Source organism: Alligator sinensis, unplaced genomic scaffold, assembly GCF_000455745.1.
Source record: "Alligator sinensis unplaced genomic scaffold, ASM45574v1 scaffold264_1, whole genome shotgun sequence".
In the NCBI taxonomy this organism is placed as follows: domain Eukaryota; kingdom Metazoa; phylum Chordata; order Crocodylia; family Alligatoridae; genus Alligator; species Alligator sinensis.
Window position 1 is genome coordinate 2,727,581 of NW_005841831.1, and position 21,646 is coordinate 2,749,226.

Genomic DNA, 21,646 nt, shown 5'->3' on the forward strand with positions numbered 1-21,646 from the left:
CCTGGAAGGATGTGGGTAGTGGGGTCCCGCAGGGTTCGGTCCTTGGACCCGTACTCTTCAATATCTTCATCAGTGACTTGGATGTGGGTGTGAACCATACTATGTCCAAGTTTGCGAATGATACTAAACTGTGGGGTGAAGAGTATATTCCGGAGGGTAGGGAACAATTTCAGACAGACCTGGACAGGTTAGAAAAGTGGGCAGTACACAATAGGATGCAGTACAACAAAGACAAGGACAAGTGCAGAGTGCTACACCTAGGGCGCAAAAATATCCAGCACACCTACTGGCTAGGAAGTGACCCTTTCAGCAGCACAGAAGCTGAAAGGGATCTCGGAGTCATAGTCGAACACAAGTTGTCAGTGTGACGAAATCATCAGCAAAGCTAACCGCGCTTTATCATGCATCAGCAGATGCATGACAAATAGAACCAAAGAGGTGATATTTCTCCTCTATGAGGCATAGGTCAGACCGCAGTTAGAAAACTGCGTCCAGTTTTGGGCGCCATACTTCAAGAAGGACACTGATAGACTTGAGAGGGTCCAGAGGAGGGCCACTGGTATGGTTAGGGGCTTACAGGACAAGCCTTATGAGGAGAGACTGAGGGACCTGAACCTATTCAGCCTCCGCAAGAGAAAGCTGAGAGGTGATCTTGTGGCTGACCTAGCGTTGATTAGGGGAACACAGCAAGGGATCGGAGATGCTCTGTTCACCAGCGTGCCTCTTGGGGTAACAAGAAAAAATGGTCACAAACTGAGAGAGAGCAGATTTAAGCTAGATATCAGGAAAAACTTCATGGTAAGGGCGGCCAAAATTTGGAATGGGCTTCCAAGGGAGGTGGTGCTCTCTCCTACCTTGGGGGTCTTTAAGAGAAGGCTGGATAGGCATCTGGCTGGGGTCATCTGACCCCAGCACTCTTACTTGCCTAGGCAGGGGGTCAGATTCGATGATCGGTTGAGGTCCCTTGCAACCCTAGCATTTATGAATCTATTACTCTCCATCTTAAACTGCCGGGTAGTCAATATGCCACATGTATACCCCCGACTCTTGATGTCGCTGATGAAACCAAGGAGGAATTCTACACCAACCTTGACCAGGTCCTTTCTGATACTCCAGAGGGAAACAGACTTATTATTCTCGGCGATTTCAACACCAGAGTCAGAAGGGACTCGAACCTCTGGAACGGAAGCATTGGCAAAGGAGGAGTAGGAAAGGTCAATTCCAACGGCATCCTCTTCTTGACCAAATCCTTGGAACATGGACTCACCACCACCAACACCCTGTTCTGCCAGAAAAACCAGACAACACCCACAATCTAAGCACTGGCATCTGGTTGACTATATCATTGTTCATTGCCGGGATGGCAAAGATGTCCGCATCACACAAGCTATGCTAGGAACTGACAACTGATGAACTGATCACTGACTCATCCGTTCAGCTGTCACTCAAATGACAGGTGCAGCAGAAGCAATGCCGATGGAAGATCAAGGTTGAAAGACCCAAGGACCCAATCAACCGCAGCCTCTTCCATCAGTACCTCAATAAAACACTGACAAATTCCAATCAACAAAAATGGGAGAATGTCAGCAGTGCTTGGGGTGCCTTCAAGTCCACCATCATCAGCACCTGCAAAGAGATGCTAGGATTCTCTACAAGCAAACATCAAGACTGGTTTGATGAGAATAACCAGGAGATCCAATAGCTGACTGACCACAAGCGCAAGGCCTTTTGTGCTTGGCAGAAGGACATCAACTCCAAGAAAAAGAAACTGAATATCTAACAAACCAAAGCCAAGGTCCAAAGGAAAACCAATGATATGAAAAACAGATGGTGGGAAGACAAGGCAAAGGAAATTTAATATCTTGCTGACATTCAGGATATGTGCATTTTTTTCAACGCTACCAAAGCTATCTATGGTGCAAACACTCAGGGATCAATCCCCTTGAGACAAAAATGGAGGAGACATGATCACAGAAAGGGGAGCCATCAACACCCATAAGAAGCATTTTGAGGACCTTCTCAAATGAGACTCTGTTGTTGACTAAAGTGTTCTCAACTCCACCCGCAACACCTAGTCAGAGATGATCTGAGAATCCCTCCAACCCTTGATGAGGTGAGAAAGCCAACAAGCAGATGAAGAACAAGGCATTTGGAGTGGATGGAATCCCCACCAAAATTACAGCTCCATGCCCTCATTTTAAGGGCTTGGAATAATATGGAAATCTCAGGGATGCCATAATAGTGACAATCTTCAAGGAGACAAGCCTGACTGTGGAAATTACAGGGGGATCTTGCCTTGATGTCCATCACAGGAAAGATCATCGCAAGAATCCTCCTGCAATGGTCTCCTTCCACTTGCTGAAGAGCTTCTCCCAGATCTCAGTGTAGGTTTAAGGAATCAAGAGGCACCACTGACAATCTGCACAGTTCACCAGCTGCAGGAAAAGTGTTGGAAACAGTTGAACTTCTCTACATGGCCTTCTTTGATCTCATGAAAGCCTTTAAATCTGTTAACCTAGATGCAATGTGGAGGATCCTTCTGAAGTACGGATGCCCACCAAAATTCATCACCAGAGATCCAGGTTTTCCGTTCACGATAGAAAAATTCAGTAAAATGCAGATTTTTCTCATTTTAAGGAGAAAAACCCAGATTTTCTTCTTTAAAGGCGAAAAAGGCAGGTTAAGGCAGGCTTCTGCTTGCAGGCTAGCAGAGTTCCAGCCTACAATGGGCTGGGGGCAGTGGGAGGGCAGTGAGGCAGAGGGTGCCACTGCACATGGCCAGCAGACAGCCTGGCGTGCAGCTCCCATAGGTAAGTTGGGGAGAAGGGGGGAACTGAGGCCCCCAAAGTGAGAGAGTGAATTGGACAGGGCTGGGGCTGCTGCCCAGCCCAGGCGGTGTGCAGGGCTTGGGGTCATTCAGCTGCAGGGCCCAGGAGGGGAGCGGGGTAGAGCCACGTGCGGCAAATCCTGGGGCCAGAGGGGCTGGCACCCCACCACTGTGCATGCTTCCGAGGGGGGGTATGGGAGAAACATGTCCCCCAGATTTGTGTGTGGGGTGGGTACAGGCTGCCCACTGTGGGCTTGGACTCCCACCCTGCTGCCCTGCCCCCCCAGAGCCAACTCCAAGCCGAAGCCAAAACCACCCTGACCTCAACCATTGAGCTCCAGTATATGCTGATGACACCGTAGTCTGTGATTACTCAGAAGCAGACCTTCAGGCAATCGTCGATGTCTTTACTGAGGCTTACAAGAAAATGGGACTGACGTTTAACATTCAGAAGATGAAGATCCTCCATCAATAAGCTCTTAATGTGCAGTCCCTAGCCCCAGTAATTCAGATTCACAGTAAGACTCTGGAGAATGCTGAGTATTTCCTGTACTTTGAAAGCCATCTCTCACAGAAGATTGACATAAATGAAGAAATCCAACATTAGCCTCAAATTTTCAAGTACACCCTTTGGACGCCTGAGGAAATGGGCGTTCAAAGATTGTGACATTAAATACGAAACAAAGTTCATGGTTTATCAAGCAGTTGTGATCCCCACCTTACTGTACGAAGCTGAGATGCAGACAATGTACATGAGACACCTCAAGTTACTGGAGAAGAACTATCAATGCTACCTGTGGAAGATCCTTCAAATCAGGCAGGAAAATAGACTCACTAATATTAGTGTTCTTTCGCAAACATCAACTTTGCTGGGCCAGCTAGGTCATCCAGATGTCCGACTCCAGACTCCCAAAGCAAATTTTCTTCTTCAGGCTCAGTCAAGGCATGTGCTAAAGGAGGGCAGAGAAAGTGCTTCAAGGACATCCTCAAGGCCAACTTGAAAAAAAAATTAAACACTGACATCAAGTCGTGGGAGACCAGAATTGCCCCAAATGGAGGAAGAGTCTCCTGTGAGGATCTTAGTACTTTGAAACCTTACAACAACAGGAGATAGAAAAGTAAGAGCAGCAAAAACAGCATGTTGTAGTGGACTGAATGGAGAATTTGGAGCCACCCACTGTTCACAAAAACATGTGCTTGAGTTGCAAAATAGTATGTTGATCCCAGATTGGCCTCGTTTGCAATCTTCAGACCCACAGACAGAGCCATCGACATTCCTGGATCTTACAGCTGCACCTTCAGAAATGTAATATATCTCATCCAATGCACCAAATACCCTGATGGAAAGTATGTAGGACAGACCAAACAACAACTATGCACCAGAATGAACGCACACCAGAAATCTATCAAAGAGAGGAACACCCAATTACCAGAGGGGACACATTTCTCACAAAAAAACCACTCGCTCTCCAATCTCTCAGTCCTGATCCTCAAAGGAAACTTACAAAACACTTCCCAGAGACGAGCCTATGAGCTCCACTTCATCAACCTCCTGGATACTAGAGATCATGGACTAAACATAGACATTGGGTTTATGACACATTATAACTTGCCTGACATCTGACTCCCCGGGTATCTCTCCACTATTCATCCCCCCACTCAACTCCTTAATCTGCATTTTCACTGACTACCTGTCTTGTATGCATACCAGCCCAGCCTCTGGCTTCTTTACTTTTCATTCCATCCAGGAACAGCACACACCAATTGCTGAAACTTCCTTAGCCTGACAAAGGGTTTTTGAACCCGAAAGATTGCTTAATAATTGTTTTTCCAACTATTTAAGTTGGTCTAATAAAAGATATCAGATTCACCCAAAGAACCTTGTTGACCCACAGATAAGACATTCATGGAAGACAATCATCCTCGACTGCGAGGAACTGCAGAATTCTGACTTGTCTACACATGAGTGTGTCCTGGCCAGCATAGGCCCCTGCTACCCCTTCAGCCACACACAAAACCTGGAAATACATTAGTAAAACAGCCCTGGGCTGGCCCCCAGGGGCCGCTCTCAGACCCACCGAGATTGAGGACTTGAAAGCAGCCTGAAAGGGAAGCCACCTGAGTAGCATCACCCAGTAGCATTTCTGGGTATGGAGCATGGGTGAAAGTGGGTGTGGGTGCAGTGTGCTCAGCACAGACAAATCCCAAGCAATGTATAATGAGCATTAATGCAGTGTAAACTGTCAAGGACAAGCTGTTCCCACATGAGTTATCAGACACCCTCAAATTGGCTTGCCCCATAGTTTCATATGGGAATCAAAGGGATTTGGCAAATGTTTCACATCCCAGGTAAACAAATGAAATGGTGGCCTGCCGAACATCGGCATAATTAGTACATTACCCTGTGTTTAAAGGCTTATCTAAATTCTGAGGCTGCTATTGCAATAGCAGCACAGGCAAAACTAAAGCAGCAGATCCCCCTAGTGGAGATGTTCTATATAGCAGCAGAAGGGATTTTTTTACTGTTCATTCAGTTCAGTGGTGCTCAACTTTTTGGCCCTGAGAGCCAGGTGAGTTCCTGATCCGGCACTGTTCCAATGGGGCCTGACACTGCCCCCTCCCTGCCCCACACACCAGGGTTGGGTCCCAGGCACCTGATGCCACCCCTTCCCACCTCCCTCCTGCCAGGATTGGGTCCCAGGGACCCACCATTATCTCCTCCCACACACAGGCACTGGCCTCAGGAGTCCTGCACTGCCCACCTCCTGCCTGGGTCCTGAGGACCCAGCACCACTTCCTCCCACCCCCCACATGCTGGGTTTGGGCCCAGTGCTGCCCCTGCCCACCCCTGTGTAATGAAAGAGGGTGCCCATCCAGGACACAGAGCCTGGGTTTCCCCATAGGTCCCAAAATTTGGCAGTGGTGGAGCGGAGCCACTGCCAAATTTCCATACCTGTGCGGAGGTCTGCAGGCAAGACATAGCACCATGGGCTGGGGGTTGAACACCACTGGTTTAGCCACAGCACCTCCCCAAATAGCAATCTTTGGTAATGGAAGACCCCTTTTGCCAGCAAGACTGTGCTTACTCAGACAGGGAAGTTTGCTGGTACAGCTATATCAGTGCAGTCTTTTCACTCTGTACCAGTTTCTGTAGGCAGGAATTTGTAGTGTCATCCAGATCTAAATTTACAGGCATAACATAGAACAAGCCTGCCCAATTCAGCATCAAGGATTACAGAGCTGGGGCAAGGATTATGGGGTGCTATTCTAGAACCCACCTGTGAATTATTATATCCATCCCAGCAGACACCCACTTGTCTCCTTGCCAATGCACTATCACCATTGCAGCAAGATACAGTTGCATAAGATGTTTGCTGAGAGTTTCAATAAAGTTGTACTGTGTTGGTCCACAAGTTAATTATGTAGCAGAATTTTCTTTAATAGGACCTTTCCTGTGTGCTGAACTCCTATGTGGTAACAAGAACTGAGGAACTATACTGTTGACAAGAAGCAATGGATCGTTGGTATTAAGCATGCAGCAATAGAAGAGCTGCTGACAGAATATAGGCAAGCCCCACAAGTGATCCTGATGAAACACAGACATTAAGAGATCACTGTGATCAGCAGCAGCTTACACAGGATCATACTGATGCTTCCTGTTCTACCAATAAAACAAGACAATGCCTGCCCTAAGGAATCTAAAAATCTATTATCAAGCACAAGGGTTTACAAAAGGCCAATAAATTTTAGATGTCTGACTTGAGATGCTTTAAAGGAGCCTGGTTTGTGGAGGGTGGGGGTTTTAAGACATCTATGCACCCGAACATTGAGGTAGAACACAATAAGGCTGGAAGGGACCCTTGTGATGATCCGATCAGACCAGCAAAAGACCGAGAACTGCCCAAGGAATGCCTGCACTGAATCCAAGAACTTGTGGTTGGAATTTAACCTTCTCGTTCATTCCACTCCTTGCTCCCCACCCTTCTCAGTGACCAGCAAAGAGATGAGGACATACCTGAGCAGGCTCCATGGCTTGAGAAGAGTTGTCTGCCTCGGGCAGCTGACATTTGTCTGGGATACCATTACCCAAACATGAGGCTATCTACAAAGAAATGGATATTTGTAGAGTCAAGCCTCTTTCAGAAAGCCAAACATAGGGGCAATCAGGTCTCTTGCAACCACAAGCAATTCTATTGGCATTAGCTTCCCATGCATCTCAGGAGCTCTTTCAAAATCTCTGCATTAGTACCATATACTCCCTTCCCCGATGGACCTGGCCTTGATTACTTCACAGGCCCCATCTCTCCACTCCCTTTGCCAGTTATATAGAGCAGGTCTCTTGTGCTTGCAACAGTGTGGATGATGTTATGGCAAAGGACCTTTTCTGCAACACCATCAGTGCTAGTTGGAACTAGCTTCCAAATCTTTCCATACTCCACTTAGGTACCCAGCTGGATCTCTTACCTGTTGTCTATGGAATACCAGGAGAGGAACCAAAAAACCACAGTGCTCAGGATTACAGTATGGACAAAGCTGCATTGTGTCAGTGCCCCAGCTAGATCTGCTGCAGAATTTATCCAATGGAGCCTTTCTTTGCACTGAATTTGTACAACTTCAACACCTTGCTTATGCTGTTGTGGAGTCATCTGCTTTGGGTCTTGCTAATGCAGTGAGTGAAGGGCTGAATGAAAGCCTAGTACTTTGTCCTCAGATGAGCAAAGCAGATACAGTTCCAATGTTTAACTAGGAGGGGGACTGAAGCCTGGATCCACAAAGATAGTGAAAGTTGAACTCCTGTTGGAGCACCTTACGCCACTGATTTCAGGTGCCCCTGACTTTATTTTTCCCCATCAGCCTCACTCTGCAGTTCAATGGGTTAAGTGTATTAACCTTTCACTTTCAGGGACCAGGGTGCCAATCTCAGTTGAAGCTACACTGCTACTCATGGTAGTGCCCAGGTACTCATTACAGACCTGGCATGAAACTAGATCAGCATTTCTATTTCAGGCCTAAGAAGAGAGAGGCCCAGGGCGCACTGCAGGTCAGGATTGAGATGTGCTGGAGATGCTGCCCTGCCAGCTGTCAGGGACAAAGAACACTAGGATTGCTGGTGAGGAGAAGCTGAAACCTGCTGCGTGCGACAAAGTCAGACCAGTCACTCTGGCACAGATGAAAACACACAACAGCACCATCCTAAGAATGGCCAGGGGCAGAAGTGCTCCAGCCCACCCCCAAAGAGGAAACATGCAGGTCAGCAGACTCCTCGTTTTCAGACTGCCCTTTAGTGGAACCTGTTCCTTCATACAGTCAGTGACTGTCCTGCACTCTGCCCCCTAAAGACTGCTTAGCAAAAATACCACTCACCTTCTTCTGAAGTTCCTCTTTATTATAGCCCAGCAGCTTCAGGAGTTTGATCCTGGACTCCTGCTCCAGATTCACCTGGACACCAAAGGATTTTGGAAAAGAAACATTACGTGAACTCAGTCTTCCAAATGAGGATTACACCAGTTGTCTTCTGGTAGGGGTAAAGTTTAGCAACTAGTTGTCAGGGTAGGACTGGGGCTGTTGTGTGCTTCATAGGGTCTAGCCCAGGGGTGGGCAATTATTTCAGCTGGAAGGCCACTTAATGAGTTTTGGTGAGGTGTTGAGGGTCGCAAGGGTAGACCCACCCCTTGAGAGGTGCCCCACCCCCTGGTCACCATCTTGTGATCAGAAGTCCTGCCCCCTAATCCCTGACCTTTGCCACCAGAAGTGTCTCCCCTTGCCCAGGAAGCACTCTGTTTTTTTTTTTTTTTTTTTTTTTTGGGGGGGGGGGGGTTTTGCTTGTACATTGTGTGTGGAGGGATGGGGGTGTGTGGTTGGGGCATGTGTGGGATGTGGTTATGGTGCGGGTAGGGTGTGTAGGAGTGGATGTATATTAGGGGCGTGGGATTGTTGGGTGTGTGTGTGGGGGTATTTTGGGGTGGTGGGGTGTGGATGCTTGTGTGAGGAGGTGTAAGTTTGTCTGTGTGGGGTATGGGTATATGTGTGGGTATGGGATGTGTGTGGAGGGGGGGTGTGGGGGATGTGGGGTGTGTGGACTCTATGTTTGGATGTGTGGTTGGGGTGTGTGGGACAACATAGGCTGTGTGTGGGGGTATGGTGGGAGGTGTGAGAGGGTGTGGATCGGTTGGGTGTGCCCCTGTGTGGAGCTTCCCCCCTGCCCACTCTTTGTGACGTGGCTGAGCCCAGCCCCTCTGCAGGTGTGGGGAGGGGGAGGGGAAGCAGGGCTGCCTGCCTGGCTCACGCTGCACTGCGGGGGGCAGGGAACCAAGTGCACGCTGGTTCCTGTTGCTGTTCCCACCCCACCTGCCTGTCTTTGTGAGCAGCAAAGCTCCTAAACACACCCTCCTCCATCCACATGCTCTCCCACCCAGCCATGCATGAGCAGGACTGAAGTAAGCTGCAGGCAGAGCCCACCCTACTCCACTCAATGCTGCAGCTTCCCCTCCCTACCTGCTGCCCGGAAAACTGCAGCAGGGACAGGAGTCACTGGAGGTTGGGGGAGTCCAGCAGTTCCCTGGGCAGCGACAGCAGCAGCCCTGCCCAGAAGCTGTGCCTCCTGGCAGAGCTGGTGCCCTCCAGTGGGGAAGGCTGCCACACTGCACACACTGCCCCAGGCAGGACTCGGCCCCACGCAGAGTGCAGCAGGGGCAGCCACCAGCAGGGACAGATACAATTAACTGGTGGGTACCTGCCTGCAGGCCAGATCCAATCAGATGGCAGGCTGCATTCAGCCTGCAGGCCATATTTTGCCTGCCCCTGGACCAGGCTGTAACAAGCTCCTCTGCTGAACATTGACTTTGCTAACCTTGACTCCTCCATCAATGCAGTACAACTTTTCTGTTCAGGAGAGTATCAAAATAACCCTCACCTAACAAAACCAAATTAACAGCACTACTACTTGCTTTTAATGCCTGTCCCCTTTAAAAAGACATAATAGAAAATCGTCTATGTTATATGACCACTCTTGCAAGCTGTAATGGCCTGAACCATTATTGTAGAATATTTCAGTTATACAGTAAGAATGCTCTATATCGCTCATAAGACAGTGTGATCCAGTGGACAGAACAATGGACAGGAGTCAGGCAATCTATGTCCCACAACTAATCCCACTGGCTTTAAATGACAGGTGCTGAAATCCAGCCCTCTGCCCATTTTAACCCCTTATGAAAGGGATTACATGATATGGTTGCCTGGACTTGATGACCCACCCAAAAGTATCATTTCTAGTCATACGGCCCCATTAAATTAAAGCTGCCACTAATGTTAGTGGGAGTTCTGACTAAGGGAAGCAGAGTTTGGCCAATCATTAAAAAAAAAACAAAAACAAAAACAGAAAAGCACACTTCTCTGGCCTTCACCAGAGCTGTGCTACCTTCAAAAACTTCCAGATGTTCTCCTCAAACTGCAGCTTAGCCATCTGGATCTTGTGCTGGCAATAGTCAAGGAGGTTTCCCTTCTGTAGAGCCCCCTGTAGTTCTCTGGATCGAGCCAAGAACTCAGTTTCTGTAGTGACTTGGCTGATGAACACCTGCCATGGGGAGATCTGTGGCATTTGTTGTGCAGGGGTCTTGGCAAGGCCAAAGGTGATCAATTTCCCCCCAAACTGAAAAGGAAAATAGTAGAGAGAATAAGTGTTTGTACATATGCAACTGAAACCACACTTTCTGCATCCTCAGGTGCTGGTTCCAACTGCCTTGCCCAGGGCAATAGCAAGGAGTCCAAGGCTACAAACAGATGTCACATCTGTCCTGGGATAAATTCCAAAAAAGGTTATGGAATAAGAAGTACTAACAGCTTATCCCAGGACACTACAAAGTGAATCTGGATGGTTATTCCAGGATTGCATCACTGAATCAATGGCAGAAAATATGCAGTACATTCAGCTGCTCACCAAACCCTAATTAGAAGGGTGGTATGTATACACACCAATCCTGGGATATTTCTGTTCTCAGGACACTCCATGTACTTACTGCAAACGAGGCCCCAACAGGCCTGCGAATCCACTTGGGGGGTTTCTTCAATGGAGGGATCAAGGTAGTATGAGCCACCTGCTCTGGCACCTGCAGAGGAGGAAGGGTCTGTCCTGTGCCGAAGGGGTCCAGGTTGTTAAAGGAAGAGGAGATCTGAAATCAGAAGTGGGAAAAAATAATCAACTTTCACTCTGCAGGGAGTAAGACCATTAATCTACAGCCTAGTAATTAGGTAACCTGCTAGTTATTCTTAACGGTGACGAAACAAGATGCTAAGGTCTCCACAACTGCCATACCATATTCCCACAAGACAGGAGAGTATATATGGAAACAGAGACTTTATAGGAAATAATTATTTATGCCCTGGCAGATTTTCAAGTAGATTTTCCCTATTGAGATAAAAATTTCTCACAAGAAGCTGTTTGATCCAGTGTCCCACTCCTAGATACTGAACTACCTCATTTATGGAAGACAATGGTGGCACCTGCTCATAAAATATCTAGCATATTTTAATTTAGCTGATGGCTGAATGCCAAGCAGCTGTTAATTGCTAGGCTCTTTCAAAACAGTTATTTTTAGAGGGCTTGGAGTCAAACTTTCGATAAACTGGTAACACAAAATTGTCTCAAGATTTTCACCTAGATGAGGACTCAGTTTAGGTTCCTCAAAAGTGGTTTTTGATCTGCATTTCTTAGAGTGTTGTGGGTACTAGATGTGCAGTTGCTTTTGCAAACACTGTAACAGGGCAACAGTCTGGAGCCCTGTTACAGTCTGGAGAACCTAATTGCAAGACTTATCAGGTGAGGGAGGACTGGCGGCACAGCAGTGCAAGTGGAAATGCTGATGTTGAGGCAGATGTGGAAGCCTCTGTGCCTGGCGCAGAGGGGCAGGTCATGAGACCTCAGAGCCATCTCCTACTGGCCTGGAGAAGTCGGACCAGAAGATAATGCTGTGCTGGCTCAGAGGGAGTTTCCCCAGAGAGGGGAAAGAACAAGCCAGGGAGAGTTTGTGCAAACTGTGTGGAGGTGTGGGATTGATGAATGGAGCCGGACTAGCAGACCAGAGATGGAGAGGAGCTAAAGGAGGATGCTGACAGCCTGCAAACAATCTGCTGGCTGGGAAATTGGCTCCATGGTCAGACCCAGAGGGTGGTAATAGACGGAAGTCAATTGTCATGGTGCCCCGTGACCAGTGGGGTCCCCCAAGGCTCTGTCCTTGGACCCATACTGTTCAACATCTTCATTAATGATGTGGACACTGGAGTCAGAAGCGGACTGGCCAAGTTTGCAAATGACACCTAACTCTGGGGCAAAGCATCCACACCTGAAAACAGGAGGACGATCCAGGCTGACCTGGACAGGCTCAGTAAATGGGTGGACGAGAACCTGATGGTGTTTAACACTGAAAAATGCAAGGTTCTCCACCGTGGGAGGAAAAACCTGCATCATCCTTATAGGCTCGGCAGTGCTACGCTGGCTAGCACTATAGAAGAGAGACTTGGGGGTCATCATTGACCACAAGATGAACATGAGCTTTCAGTGTGATGCTGTGGCTAGTAAAGTGACCAAAACGCTGGCTTTCATCCATAGATGCTTTTCAACGAAATACCAGGACATCATTCTCCCCTTGTACTCGGCCTTGGTGAGGCCACAGCTGGAGCAATGCATCCAGTTTTGGGCCCCACCATTTAAAAAGGATGTGGAGAAGCTTGAGAGAGTCCAGAGAAGAGCCACACACATGATCAGCGGTCAGGAAAACAGACCTTACGATGACAGGCTGAGAGCCCTGGGGCTCTTTAGCCTGGAAAAGCGCAGACTCAGGGGTGATCTGGTGACCACCTATAAGTTTATCCTGGTGACCATCAGTACTTGGGGAATGTCCGTTCACCAGAGCGCCCCAAGGGATGATGAGGTCGAACGGTTATAAACTACTGCAAGGCCGTTTCAGGCTGGACATAAGGAAGAACTTGTTTACTGTCCAAGCCCCCAAGGTCTGGGATAGCTTGCCATTGGAGGTGGTTCAAGCACCTACTTTGAACGCCTTCAAGAGAAATTTGGATGCTTATCTTGCTGGGATCCTATGACCCCAGCTGACTTCCTGCCCCTGGGGCTGGGGGCTGAACTCAATGATCTTCCGAGGTCCCTTCCAGCCCTAATGTCTATGAAATCTGTTAAATCTATGAAACATCCCTGGAGATGACTCTTGAAGCCCAGGGCAACGACAGACTTCCAGGACTGGCAAGGTGGGAAATTTAAAGGGTGTATCGCTGGGATATCGAACTTCGCACAGAGGCTCGGGCCAGGAAGTGGCAGGCCCCTGCCTGACAGGCTTAAACTAAAATCCAGCCTTTACGGGGTCTGCTAAATTTGAGGAGTGAAATGAATTAATCCTGGCTGGTAAACTGAGTAGCTGATTAGACTGACAGAAAACTGATAAGTGGAATACAGACAGGCATTGCAGCTTAGCATCCATGGCTTGAATCTAATAAAAGGATATTGGTAGCCCTAATGTGAGGCAATAAAATTTGACTGAGCTGGAAAGGGGACATTCATTAAGGGAGAAGAGGAAAACCGATGCCAAGACAAAGGACTCAAATCACAGGCTTGAACCACTGGCCACCTGCAGTGAGAAGTAAACTGGGTAACTGCTAAAAGGGACTGCCAATTGGTTACCAGGTCTCCACAACCCATCCGTGGGAGGACGAGACCCTGAGCAAGTCACAGATCAATACCTATTTGGGTGTCGTAAAGACAGGGTGTAGGGGAGGAGGAGCTCTGTGAAAGAAGGGCCTGAGTCACCCTCTTCATTACTGTTAGCAAACATCTCACCTCTCCTTATTCTCCTCCTTCAGTTTAACATCAAGGCATGGCGGGAAACCATTAAGGGAGGTGACTGAGAGTGAAGAAGAGTGGTGGCAAATTAGTCACCATCAAAATACAAAGCTCCCACAAATTTAACAACTGAAGGAATTCCTTAGAACTAATATTTCCTAAGGATGACCTCACTCAAATTTAATTGGGCCAAGATGCTCCAAGGGAGATCTCACATCTGACACAACCTAAAACTTGGAAGTGTTTCAATGTGGAGTGAGCAGAGATTGCAATCCTTAAGAATCAAGGGTAAGACTGAAAAGTTTCACCTTCCAAGCCAATGGACTAGCTGAGGGAAGACGCACATTCTGGACCCCCAAAACTGATCTCCTCAAGTGCAGGGGAGTTGCCACTTCAACAACTATCACCTTGTTTTGACTGTAGTCTTATATTGTTTAGTATTATAAAGAGCAGTTTAGCTTTGATCATTGATTTATTTTATGGAATAGTTTTAGCATATATATATAAATATAGACACACATGTTTACACACACACATACACGATACTGAATCACATCTCTTGCAGAAAGCAATACAGAGCCTGAAGAATCTAGGAAGATATTACCTTCCCAACTAACTGGTCTGTGGCTGTCGCATATGACACGTATATCTATGCTCCCCTCCCCCCCCCCCCCACACACACACACCCACCCTCTAGGGGTAAGTTCAGTGCTGTCATTACAAAATAACAAGACCTCATTCCTGTGCTTAGAGTGCTCCTTGATCTCAAGTACCCAGTCATCACTGTATCCAGTCCAAATAGTAGTCTGTTTTTTTGTTCTTTTGGACTTTACCTTGTCAGCCTGAGTCTTCTGTTGAGCTTCTAGGCTCCCACCCATAACAGAATAAATGTTGATCCATCCATCAAAAGTGGCAGCTGAGAAGACTGATGGATTCCGAGGGCACCACTGGACATCAAAACACCACTGGCTTCGAATGGGCAGTTCATAAACCACCTAACACGGACATATAGGAGGTAGAAGAACATTATACAGAAATACACTCACTTGCCACTTATGCATGGCAGGTCCATCCCATATTATTAACATCTCCCTATGCATGATGCCCCTCCAAACCTTGTCATTTTTTGAGAAGATGTACTCTGGCTGGACTACTACCCAGTATCTAGCACAAGCAACAGCTAGAGGCCACAGCAAGAGATGCACAACATAGAAGAGGAGAGAATGATTTCAGGAATGCACAACCCTAGTAAGTTTGACTCAGCTTTGAAAGACCTTCTGCACCTGAGTACTGCAGTATTGTGGAACCTGGAAGGACACATCCTGGAAAACAGTAGCAAGGAAAGTAGAATTACAAAAAAATATTAAGTAATAAAGACTGAACAGTATAAGAAAAAGATAAGAAAAAAATTAAATAGAAGGGAGGACAGAGAAAACAAAGAAGGCAAAAGAAAAAAGGAAAAACGTGGCTCCAAAAATGGAATCAAAAGAACTGTAGAAAGGGCAGGAAAAACTGCCTGTTTAATGGGGCATTAGACTGACACTTGGGAGAGGCAGGTTCAACTCCAGGCTTCCCACGTGATGCTGGGCAAAACTTCTAATCAGGTCGTGTGTTTCACAGTCTTGTGTCCCATTTGTAAAACTCAGAGGATTCTTCCCTACTTCAGAGCAGTGTGGTCTACCAGGACATAGACTCCTCCCCTGTAAGCATGACCTATATTTTCTGTTCAGAGGTGTACAACCATACATTTTGCTGTGTAGATTGTTTAAAGTCAGCCCAATTTACCAAAAGACCCAGATCATTCTATATAACTGACCTGTCTTTGTATTCAGTGCTTCAGTTCTGGTATCACCTTCAAACATTTTATATTTTCTTTCATATAATTGATAAAGACCCTGAATGCTGCTGGGTCGAGGACAGCCTTGAAGCATCCCAACAGACACTACTGTTCCACGATTATACATTAACTACATTTTGAGAGCTGTCAGTTATGTTATATAGATTCTGTACAGTACCAGCAACTTTAAATCAGAACATTAGGTAGTACCAGGTTTGATTATAAGAGGTTCAGATACCATGGTAAGGGGGACCACTAAGCCACTGAGATTTTTTAACCCCTTAGAAACATTAGAAGTGCTTCTCTTCAAAAGAATATATTACACCTATCTAACATTTACATGATAATTATTAATTGCATTAAAGTTATAATTTTAAATACTCAAAGGTTATCCCTGAGCATCCTTACATTAACTATTAAATCTATATCTACAGATAGCCCATATTTCATACTCTTTATCTTTATTAAAAGAACCCATACTTTTTACATTTTTTAACTTTTGAACCTTTACACTGCAACTTCACAATTCCAGTGAAAAAGCTTTTGCATTTAATATGACTATTTAAGAAGGTAAAAAGAAATGAAATACAAGACCAGCATGCTAACATCTTTGCTGATAGCACTGTATTTCTACAATTGTGTTAGTCTAAAGCACATTTTGCACAGCTGCCCAGATGCACCAGTCAGGAATCCTCTTCTGTATGCCACTCAATATGCCTTATCTATTAGAACATCATTTTTTTCTCCACAGATTACTTTTAATACAATTCTATAACTTCCAAACACGCCATTAAACAAGACCACGCTTGCTTGAAATTTTCCATTTCCAAGCAGGTTTGTAAAATGCAATGCCTTTTGCAAAATGAGCAGACCATTTAAGGGCATAATACTTGTAAAAACACCTTGAAGCAGGCAAACAGGCCCTATTGGTGCTGTCATAGCATGTCACTTTCATTTTGGACCCAAAGCTGCTTACTTCACTCACTTCAGTTTTGGAACAATCCCTCAAAATGTGGACTGAAGGTAACAATGAATTCTGAGAAAGTAATGATGAATTCTTTTGCTACATCTTTTTCCTCCCAGATGGAGTCCACGGTTTCCATCACTTTCTTCTTATCTTCTAAAGAAAATGATGTGTTTTTCTGTTTCATCTCTCAGACATGATAAAAAAGGGTTAGGCTATCCCAGGTTAGCCCTCATTCACCACAGCGTAAGAGCAAGCTGATGGACAGTCACCACAGAGCAGCTAACACAGGGATAGGAAATTATTTAGGCCCGAGAACAGGATAGGCAGGAGAAGCTGATCCACTCCTTGTACACCCCATACCAGATCCAGCCAGTTAGCAGGCCAAATCCAGCCCACAGGCTGTATTCTACCCATCCCTGAGATATCACATGGTAAGTTCCCACCCTCTTTTACTCCACAAGAAGTTGCTTTTCTGCCTATATAGATATTTTTGTTCCCCTTTTTGACTAACAAGTTTCTCTGGACTTCCTGTGGTTTTCCAAATCCCATAATCATGGTTGACAAAGGAACAGGAAACAAGCAGTGAAAAGGCTTTTGCCATGATTCAGCTATAGGGACTCTCTCATTGCATTTCAGTTTTAAAGGCACCTATAGGTATGGTTATGTATAATAGACTCTTATTTCAAAGAACAAAGTACCAGAACAGGCTTTTACTGTAATGAATTTTTCACTGTAATGAATTTGATTCTAATGAGATCTACTTGGCACTACTTTCTGTGGGCTGGCAGCCAGAGCTTGAAAATGCTTTCACTGTAGTCAAATTTTTACTGAAATGGGCTTCACTGTAATGAGATTTCACCTGTATTCATTGAAGTTTTCTTCTTTTTACAGATAGAGTTCTCTCTTTTAGCAAGCAGAAATGATATAAATTGGAACAGCATGGAATGACAATACTGAATACAAGTACATACCCACCCAGCAAGAAGTGTGCACTAACTATCAAAGAGTCAAACTTGTAACACACCTCAGCAATGCAAGGATTCCAGCACAAGATCCGGTTGTCTTTGGCACTGCTCAGCAGCAGTTCGGGGTCTGCCTGGCACCAAGAGATAGATAGGACTCCTCTGAAACAGACCAGAAAAAGTCACATTTAGGCATCTTAGCACAACAGGGACACTGCTAATGCACTTCTCTTGCTGGATCAGACTACAGTGGAACCAACAAAGATAGTGAAAACAGTCCTATGCTTTAACCCAAAAGCTAAATGAACACTTCTTCCAGCAACCTGTTCTTTAAAGGTGGGAATCCTCTCAGAGGCAGAGCTATAAGCAGGCTCTTACCTCATGTGGCCCTCCAGCTGGTTCAAAGGAGAGGTAGCAAATCGCAGGTCCCATATCTGGATCACTGGCATACGGTCATCCTCAGATGAAAGGACCAGCTGGGTAGAAACTTCTGGGTGCCATGCCATTCCTGAGCAGTGCATCTAGGGACACAACAGCACAGACTGAAAATGCAGCAAAGTTGGCTAGCAGCAGACCACACTGGCCCAGAACCCTGGCACTCTTTGTCTTCTAGCATACTTGTTAACCTTAGCACCCCTGTGGGTCAATGTCCTTATCTCTGTCTGTATAGAAATGGAATTTACCTGTGGTGTGGCCAGGCAAGAAGTCAGTAGAAGAGCCAGAATTAAACCTCCAGGCTAGCCTCTTCAGTTTACTAGAGTACAATCTTTTCAAGAATGAGCTAAAAGGCCATAACTCCTGGGTAAGCACAACCTGTGCCTGGGAAACAGCAATTAGAGGGAGAGCAAAGGGTCTGATTTTTCACTCAGTTAATGAGCAGAAGAGAATTTTTCCCCTTTATTTGCCTACCGCAGCGCTTGTAACTCAACCCCTGCCTGCATAAGACTCTCCCCCAATATGCCTTTGATAATGAGATCCTAGACTTGCCTCTGTGACATACAGCTCACCCCTGCAAGGTCATCTGTTCACCTGACCATAAGCCCAGACACACAAGAATCTGAGTCTCCAGTCTCTAGAGAATACTTTGCAACACATAAAAGACCTTTTGCCAGACATTCACATCAACTACTGCCCCTTCACTTGAACAGCTTGATGCTTTACTTTAAAGCAGCAAGGGAGAAAAAGTCAGTCTTGGGCTGCTATAGCTACCCTGGAGAATACTGCCTTCTGCTTACACACAGGCAAAAACAAACAAAAAACAAACCAGAAACAGCATCAGTTACTCACCCAGCACATACCAGCATTTCTCTCGTCTGGCCTAGAGATGAGTAGGTAGTTTGTTGATATAGCCTATTTGCTCATCAATTTCTCTCCTCGCACCAGTTGTCCTAACAAGGACAACTACTTTGGGGACCTGCTAGACCTCCCCAACATGGCACAGAATTGCCCAGGTGCAAAAATGCCCTATCCAGAGCCTCGCCTCATTACAATGCTCTCCTGTAAAGATTACTCTTACTGGAGGATAGATGTTACACAGCCATCCCTACAGGGCCCGAGGGCCAAAACATACAGGTTATATCCCTGGGCCCTGATAAGCTGCAAGACACTTGTGGTCTGGGCCACGGTGTCCAGCTTGCAGTCCTTCCTCCACTCACTCTGTTGCTGTGGTCACTGATTTTGATGATGGGCTCATTCTTTCTGAGGTCCCACACGACAGCCTTTCCACTGGGATAAGCAGAGGACAGGATGTGCTGTACTTGCCGATTCCAAGCCACCACACTAATGTCTTCTTGAGGCTGCCAAGACAGGAAAGGCCAAAAGCTCATTATACTCATGTAGCAAACATTAATATCTAGACCCCATCAAGGGCTTAGTCAACAGCATGCCATTATTCCATTGTGTTCCCAAAGAATCTATAGCTTCTCCTCCTCAAACACTGATTTGCTAATCAGATAGGGCAAGAATTACCATTTTGGGTAGGGAATGCTGCAGAAAAATACAATTCCAGATGAGACCATTCCCTAGAAAGATCCCTTGCAATCTGGGCGAGCCCACCCCAGAGCCTGCACTGGCTACATGTGTCATTAACCATTAACTCCACTGTGAAGTGACAGAACTGGAAGGGGTGAATGGATCAGCAGCCTGGGATATACCAAGATTAGGCTGCAGACTACAGAGAAGCCCCTGACCTCTGGGAGAGAACACAAATGGAAAGATGACCACGTGCAGCATTTCAGGAGTTCAGTCAGATGGAAGACGTTGATGAATTTAAGACAAGTTCCCCATTCCAAACTATCACACAAGAGACAGACAGGAAATCTAGCCCAAGAGATATTTAGCCATCTTTTTAGTGAGCTAACAGTAACCACTCTTCCAGTAAGAACTGCTTGTGCTACTCTCAAAGAGGGACTCTCATATAAATCTGCCTCAGAAAGGTGTGCTTCCCTTTTAAAGGAAAGAGATACCAGCCAGGAGCAAGACACAAATCCTAACAATGGCTCATCAGCTGTGTTGTGTGGCTATTATGTTAAAGCCCTTGTACCACCACCAGACCATGTGATATAGTGGTCATTTGAAGTAGTTCAAATCCACATGGTCCAAAGTCTCCATAAAAAGTTTCTCTCAATCCTGCAGAGTATACGCTTACAGTTTACCCCCTACCAGCTCCCCACATGCAACAGATTCAACCATAAGAAAGACTAACCATTTGGTTCAGATCCATTTCTGAACTCACTATGGTTGAGCCCATTGGACAGATCCCAGTAAGTTAACAGAACAAAACCACCTCCCTCCCTATCACTAGTCTTGTGTCCATCCACGGCCCTGAAGTTTGTAGTGCTGCAGGGACACTGCCCCTAGAGAAGCCCTTTACCTGTGACTTAGTCCCTGGAGTCATAGGCACGCTGAAGTTATTCAAGTCCCAGATGTAAATTTCAGAATCATTGGCTCCAGAGGCCAGGAGGTTACTCTGTAGGAAAATCAAAATTATCATCATCTGCTCTTCTCACAGCATCCACAGAGAAAGAGGCTTAACTTTATTAAAACTAGCTGCTACCAAAAAAAAAAAACAACTTTAAGAGATGTGTGCTGCAAGAAATTATCTACTGTAATGCATCAGTGCAAGGAATGAATTCATGCTGAAGGAGGGGGAGAACACCCAAAGCACATCCCAGAAACTGGATTTAGGGCAGATTACAATAATTTTACATCTCTCTACTGCCCCTCTCAAAATGCTTAGCCAGTTTAAACAGACAGACAGGCAAACAAAGAGTCCAGAAGCAGGGACCTCCGAGATACAGTAACCTTTTGGGTAGGAAAGGACAATCATTTAATTGTGAATTGTGACCACAAGTGACAGTTAAAAATGAAATCTGTATTCCACTGACTCTGTGGGGGAACAGTGTAAGCAGAAAAGGATTAACCTGGTTATAATGGAGTCCAAACTCATGTCCCTACCTAATCCTTCTTTCTTCATCTAGGATGATAGTAAGGCATTATGTCTGTATTCTGCCTAATAAACCGTGCATTAACAACATATATGCAATCTAATCTGACTGGCAAACCTGCCCAGGGCTACAAGCCTACAGACCCTGCCTAGAGGGAACCACAGCTCTGCCTCCAAGAGCCAGAAATATTCCAAGCACATTACTGGTCTTCTTAGGAAGGTACAGAGTCTTCATAAGGCTGCAGTAGCCCTGGCTGTGGCTTTGTGAGACCTAATAATCTGAGTGCTAGAGTCTTCTTACAACACTTCATTGCAATAGCAATTAGAGACATCAGCCCAGGTCTACTGGGCTGGTACAGAGCCTGGCCCACTGTGCCAGGCTCTGTACCAATATATAAGAAGAGATCCATCTGCCTGAAAGAACTAACAATCTAAGTAAGCAAGACAAAGGGAGTGTTACTAATCCTGTTTTATATATCAGGAGCAGACAGATGAAAAGACTTGCTGAAGATCACAGCAGGAATCAGTGGCAGAGCCATAAACTACTCCAAATCTCCAGAGTTCTAGTCCAATAGCTTAACCTATTCCTCCTCTATGCAGTCTATAGCTTGTCCATTCAAGAATCCTTCTAAACATCTAATCCCTCTGAATCCCTCTAAACATAGAAGATAGTGCTGTTGGCAATATACCTGGAAAGGGTTGAAGTCAAGAGCTCGAACAGGCCCCGTATGCTTCTCTGTTTGTCCAATCACAGGCTCTTTC

General features: G+C 46.1%; 1 protein-coding gene across 1 annotated transcript in view; it reads right to left on the reverse strand.

Annotated features, from left to right (window-relative positions):
* The window catches only part of SEC31B (SEC31 homolog B, COPII coat complex component), a 64,573-nt gene that overhangs the window by 23,730 nt on the left and 19,197 nt on the right, over window positions 1-21,646 (reverse strand). The window contains exons 4-13 of the mRNA XM_025209231.1: window positions 21,574-21,646; window positions 20,312-20,407; window positions 19,095-19,235; window positions 17,818-17,960; window positions 17,502-17,601; window positions 14,507-14,668; window positions 10,843-10,995; window positions 10,245-10,475; window positions 8,192-8,266; window positions 6,843-6,929 (exon numbers count right to left, since the gene is read on the reverse strand). The exon at window positions 21,574-21,646 is cut by the window's right edge and continues 143 nt beyond it. Coding sequence (XP_025065016.1) covers window positions 6,843-6,929; window positions 8,192-8,266; window positions 10,245-10,475; window positions 10,843-10,995; window positions 14,507-14,668; window positions 17,502-17,601; window positions 17,818-17,960; window positions 19,095-19,235; window positions 20,312-20,407; window positions 21,574-21,646 — 1,261 coding nt within the window. The remainder of the gene's footprint in view (window positions 1-6,842; window positions 6,930-8,191; window positions 8,267-10,244; window positions 10,476-10,842; window positions 10,996-14,506; window positions 14,669-17,501; window positions 17,602-17,817; window positions 17,961-19,094; window positions 19,236-20,311; window positions 20,408-21,573) is intronic.